General features: G+C 46.3%; 2 protein-coding genes across 2 annotated transcripts; both read right to left on the reverse strand.

Moving 5' to 3' along the window:
- Nucleotides 1-186: 186 nt before the first annotated feature.
- On the reverse strand, nucleotides 187-1,761 carry TEOVI_000680500 (ABC transporter, putative; the record flags this gene model as incomplete). The annotated part of the gene is made up of 1 exon (XM_067222864.1): nucleotides 187-1,761. One exon carries the CDS (start codon nucleotides 1,759-1,761, stop codon nucleotides 187-189), a length of 1,575 nt encoding a protein of 524 aa, XP_067078965.1.
- Nucleotides 1,762-2,426: 665 nt separating this feature from the next.
- On the reverse strand, nucleotides 2,427-5,069 carry TEOVI_000680600 (uncharacterized protein; the record flags this gene model as incomplete). Its single annotated transcript, XM_067222865.1, has 1 exon — nucleotides 2,427-5,069. The coding sequence occupies one exon, from the start codon at nucleotides 5,067-5,069 to the stop codon at nucleotides 2,427-2,429; it is 2,643 nt and encodes an 880-aa protein (XP_067078966.1).
- Between the last annotated feature and the right edge of the window lie 751 nt (nucleotides 5,070-5,820).

Below are 5,820 nucleotides of genomic sequence, written 5' to 3' on the forward strand. Positions count from 1 at the left end.
GATAAAGCCACATCGAAAGTGTTCGAGCACAGTCACATTAACATAGGAAATGTAAGAAGAACAAAACCGCGGTCGGTAACCGAAAAGATGATGTCGTTAAAGAAATGTAAAAAAGAACTCACAAACATAGTGAGCGGTAACCACATGTGAGGGATTATGTTACTTCCTGTTGTTACGCTACTGTCATCACACGATTACGTTCACGTGCTCTTTTGATTTCAGCATTATAAGTTCCTCTACAATGCGGTCCATACTGACGCCACATTTATCGACGTTACCGCCGCTCCTTCCCCATGTGGCATGTAGTCCACGGCAACTGCGGTCCAACATCATAACAACTGTTGGCCATTCCTGAAGCCCACCGAAGATGTGCGTAACATAAATTACTGTAACGCCGCGATTGACACTTTCACTGTACAGAAATGACAGCAGGGCGTGGCGCATATCGAGGTCAAGGTTGGATGTTGCTTCATCAAGCAGAACGATGGGTCGCTCTTCCTGGAGGCGAAGAAGCAACTGCACCCGTTTTAGCTCACCAGCAGAAAGGTAACGCACGTCCCAATTTAAATTGACAGCAAGCAGCTCGCACAGATGCTTTGCACGCGGCGTATTAAGGTCAACCATTTCTCGCACATAAACTTCACATGGGGGAGCAGATGCCCACCAGTTTCCAGCTAATGCGATGGAAGCATTTAGTGACATATCCTCAAAGCAGACCTTACCGAGGATTCGAAGTGCCCCATCGGTATTGTTAAAGTACTGTGAACCACCCATCATATTGAGCAGTGTGCTTTTGCCAACACCATTGCAACCACACAACAACATTCGCTCCCCGCGGTAGACTTTAAATGAAAGGCCATCAAACAAATCCCTGAACTTAAGACCCTCACAAACAATAACGGCTTCTTTTGTCTCAATCGAAGCAGCAGAGTTATAGACCTTGGCTTCTTCCGCCTTGGCCATATTGCTCGCTCCGTTCGTTTCGCCTTCGACACCTGGAAGCGATGTTAAACTCAGCGACTTTCCATGCGACCTCGATAAAAATTTATACGTGAAAGACTCTAGTGGTTCTGTGACCTCAGATATTTTCTTGAATTCAACGATGGTGCCGTTACGCATAAGCATAATATGCGTCGCCCAATCACCAACACCATCAAAGATATGAGTGGCATACATGCAGCAGCTGCTTTCTGCAATACACTCCGCTTGTATCAGATCAAGCACCGCTTTCCTCTCCGCGACATCGACATCAGTGCTACATTCATCAAGCAAATACACCGCACTCTTCCCAAGCATGCCGTGTAGAATTTGTACCCGACGCTTTTCCCCAGTACTCATATGCTCTACAGACCGTTGCAACGAAAGGTGTAGAATTCTGGCAATGCGTTCCTTGCGCTCCTGTTGCTGGGCAGGAGAAGCCAGTTTGTCGACAGTTGTGCCAAAAAAAGCTTCTGGCGGCCATGGGTCCGCGATAAGAGAGACATGTTGTTGAACTCTTGTGTCTTCAAATGCATCAGTACCAAGAACCGTAATCTTACCTTGTGCTGCCTTACGACGTCCACCGACAACAGAAAGAAGTGTTGATTTCCCACTTCCATTGTGTCCAACTACCAGTACCCGATCGCCGCTATTAAGTTGAAAAGTTATATCATAAATCCTTCCTTGGGCCACGACCCCTTGTATCGCTGTGAGATTATGTGGTGGATATTGGAATGAAACGGACTGTAGTTCTACTAGCGGATCGGTAAATGACAGTGCCATCTAAAAGTATCAATGCCAAGAGGCGGAACAGTACACTTGGTTCCAAAAAAAAAAAAGGAGAGGGGAAACCGACACTTCTTAGATTACTGCGTACATTTGTTTGAGACAAAGGACTGGCACACAAATAGAGGTAAGCAGGCAACTTAACTCGATCACCCACAGTGCGAAAATAAACTTGTCCACACGTCAGGAGCTACGGCTGCATAAATAAACCCAAAAAAGCAAGCATGTTAAGCTCACTGAAAATAAGAAGGGATCCAAGGGATCATAAAGAAGAGGGTTATAAAAAGCAAAAAAAATCACTAACTTGTCGGACTAGGAGTACCGTTTGTTAACAAATTTACTATATCACTGCCCCCCATTGACTGGGTACTGGACCATAATACAAAGTGATTATTAAACAATAATAAAAATAAAAACAGAAAAAAACACCGAATCAACCGATAATACAGAAGTTAAACGGTGTCAATAGCAACAGTCCTCAAATTCACAACCATACCATCTCCATGTGGCATAGCCTACTGCATCAACTACAAGTAGCGCATTGCCCCTGGCCCTTAAAATCCCCGCGGTACCTCAAAGCAAAAAAGCCGTAATAGATTCGTACCTTGGTGCGGCGTCTCCCACGTGAAAGAAGTGACAAAGGATCCATGAGGTGCACTCAGTTATGAATATCGGTGGCGGAACTGAGTGGGACGCGGTGCCATCGTTGAAAACTGCGAGTTCCAAGGAGATGCAGGTGGCCCGGCGGACGCCCCATCGCGGCAGTCCTGCTGCTGTTCCAAAATGTAAAGGTGTTGCATGGCTTCCAGGGGGAAAACAAAGGGACCTGTGTCGAATATGAGATCAGACTCCATGACGCTCACGGTTTCGGGTCCCAAGCAGACACACTGACGGCTGGTGATACTTCCCGTTTGTGGGTCTTGCACATGGTACACACGGGTAATGCGGTAAAGCTGCATGGTCACTGTGCGACCATGGGCACTGGATCCGTTAACATTCAAAACGCGACCCATTGCCACGGGGAACGCTTGATTTATTTGGCCCTCCCGGTCGTCCCCACGTGGAAGACGAAAGTAATAGTCTTCTCCTGGTAATATCTTAGGCTCTTCGCGGGTCGGGTAGTCGCACGGTCGAGCAAATAATGTGAAATCATGCTCCTCCCCGCCCATTTTTGAAGCTGCTGTTTCGCCATCAGACGCGGTATTTTCATCATCTTGCGTCTTCAGGCACTTATCCACCAGCGTACCATCAGCCTTAACGTCGAAGCACGTACAATCATCCTGGCCACTGAACGATGATGGAAGAGTCGCGAAATAACTGTGTATGCGCTTTCGTAACCTTTCGAGACTAAGTGTTTTGATGCTTGGATGACTTGTACGAAGTGGATTTTGATTCCCGTCTTTGACATATATCCAGTGAGGATCTGAAGGCCCTGGACAGTTCTGCTTATTCGGCGGAAGTGTTCTCGTCACCTTTCCACCACTAAGCTCTATGAGATTTTCTATATCGGGGTCAGCTATGGGGATGTACACCAAATGTTGACGCAGAGTTCGCTCAGCCTCACGCAGTAGCGAACATCGAAAGACGCCTCCGTCATTCTGATCCATCAACTCCTCCGGATACGGCAGTGACACACTAGATGCATTCCACGAACCTTCATTGTGTAATCGCTCCAACCACTTTAGAGATACTGCAGATATACCAACAGCATGCGCTTCATCAATAATTCTAACCTCCCTTGCATAATGCTCGGCGGTACCAGAAACAAGAACGAAGCAAATACCCCACAAATGTTTTCCGCACTGCTGTGGAACTCCATATTGTTCTTTTGCTGACATTATCCTTTGCGATGCTCCCTGCAGCTTTTGGGGTGAATCCACAAGTGTTGTCCCCGATTTCGTTAAATTTCGTAGCACATGTAGCGCATCTTTACCTAGACGTTCTCCTACCGTGGGAGAAACATACATCAAAATTACCGAGGGATGTACCCGCTTACTACTTACTTCTTCACAAGGCCCTGTTTGTGTCTTTTCCGGTGCTGTCAGGTTGGGAGAAGTCGCCTCGCTCATCCCAATCACTTCCAAATTGGTTTGTTTCGGAGACGACACTAACGGAGCACACTTCTCGTCTTTCCCGCTGCTTATCTTCCTTTCTGTACTGCTGCCAGTTTTCGCTTCATCTACTCGGAGGTTACTCGTTGTCGACCGAATCGTGGTTCCGTTACCCTCCAGACAAACATCCACGTAACCATTTTCCTCCCGCGACACGACAGTGGCAAAAAGCCACTCTCCTTCCCGCTGCACCAACACACGCAAGCCAACATTAAAATCAGCCCTTGCAAGTGCCGGATTCTCTTCAAACGACAAAATTCCTTCGATTCCCAGCACTCCCCGAGGCAGCTCTAGTTTGTTAGAAGGCTCAGTTCCTAATCGCTCTCGCTCATCCATTTCCCTATCGTTCGACACCGCCATCTGGTTTTGATCCGCACTGCACATTGATGTGTGTTGCCCCGGTGACATTTGCGGCCGAGGCCTCTTCTCCGCCTTCACTTTTCCCTCCTTCCCATTCGATTGCTGAGTGGCTTCGTTACTGCAACTGAATGTTTCCGGTGAGGAATAAATGGAGATGGGCAAAGACGAAACGACATTATTCATATATTTTGTTGATCCATTGTGCTTACCGATACGGCATTTGTCATCTGTCAGTTGTTTCGAGATGGATAAATGGGGTTCCCCGACGTTGGAACAGCGAAGGGAAGGGGAAACACAGTGACTGTTTTTAACCGGACGTTGAGTACACGCCGACACCAAATCCCCCGATTCACTTTCCACCCTTAACCCTGCAGTGTGATCATACCCTTCTGGTGTATCGAGAAGTGGTTGCGTGACTAAACTTTGATCAGTCATGATGGAGGAAAGCGACGACTGCGACAGCCGTATAAATCTTCTCTTATCGGGAACCTTCGCTGGTACTTCATGCGATGCGGAAGCGCTCGCTGGTCTCTTCGTAATCCAAGAGTCTAATGACTTCGCAACTATTTCCCCTCGTGTAGTGTTACCCCCTTCCACCGGGAGTGACGTCTGCAACGCCCTTCTCCGGCAACTCGACGGTTTGTTCACCTCCGCTGGTTTACAGTTTCTGGAAAAAAACGAACGTACGGAATCCATTCCACGCACTACTTGCCGGTCACCGGATCTGCGACTTTCCGAAGTTTTTGAATGTCGGCTGGTGGAAACATACCCTGATGTGGAACTCGGCACGGCACTTCCGGCCTGCTCAAGTCCCATTTTGTTTCGGGCTGACATACGGTTTAAATTCTATCCCCTCCCGTAGTGAAATATTCTCAACAACTTGGCCAGATAAAGCTTTTCACTTCCCAATATATATATATATCAAATGATATTTTTACTCGGCAACAAAAATAGTATACCAGAGAACTTGAGTAGTAAAAGCAACAACGAGAAGAAAAGAGAAAAATAACAAAGAAAGGAAAGGAGAGAACATATGTAAAAAAAAACATTTAAAAAATTAGAGGAATAAAACCATTCGAAAGATGTTATCGAAACATCAAGTTTTATAGCACTTCCCCCTGTGGAAAAGTGACGAGATAGTACCGTAGTGCAAGGGGAAAGCTATAAATAATATGAATAAAAATTATCCAACACACAATAATGATAGTAACGACAGGAACCGTTCACATGCTCTCCCATTGTGCGTGTTCTTTCAAATACTTCCGCTTTCATTCATTCACCGATGACATTTCATTCCCACCATATCCAGAGTGGAAAGAGAGGTTGCGACAATATCAGCAATCGGTACAACAGAAAAATATAGGACGATACGAAAACAACACCATTCGGTATTACGGTTAATTGTCTCCTTCCGCAGAAACTGAGAGTTACGTTCTTTTCAGTCCATGTGGTACATGACGATGATGATTGTACGGAAGCGAGAAGCACCCGCTTTATATATGCGTATATGTGTGTGAATGTGCGAATGTGTTGTTCACAACGAGAGCAACAACGACTCCATAAGGTAACAAAGTAAAAAAAAAAA

This window comes from Trypanosoma equiperdum, assembly GCF_001457755.1.
Source record: "Trypanosoma equiperdum strain OVI genome assembly, contig: ctg_1711, whole genome shotgun sequence".
Classification (NCBI taxonomy): domain Eukaryota; phylum Euglenozoa; class Kinetoplastea; order Trypanosomatida; family Trypanosomatidae; genus Trypanosoma; species Trypanosoma equiperdum.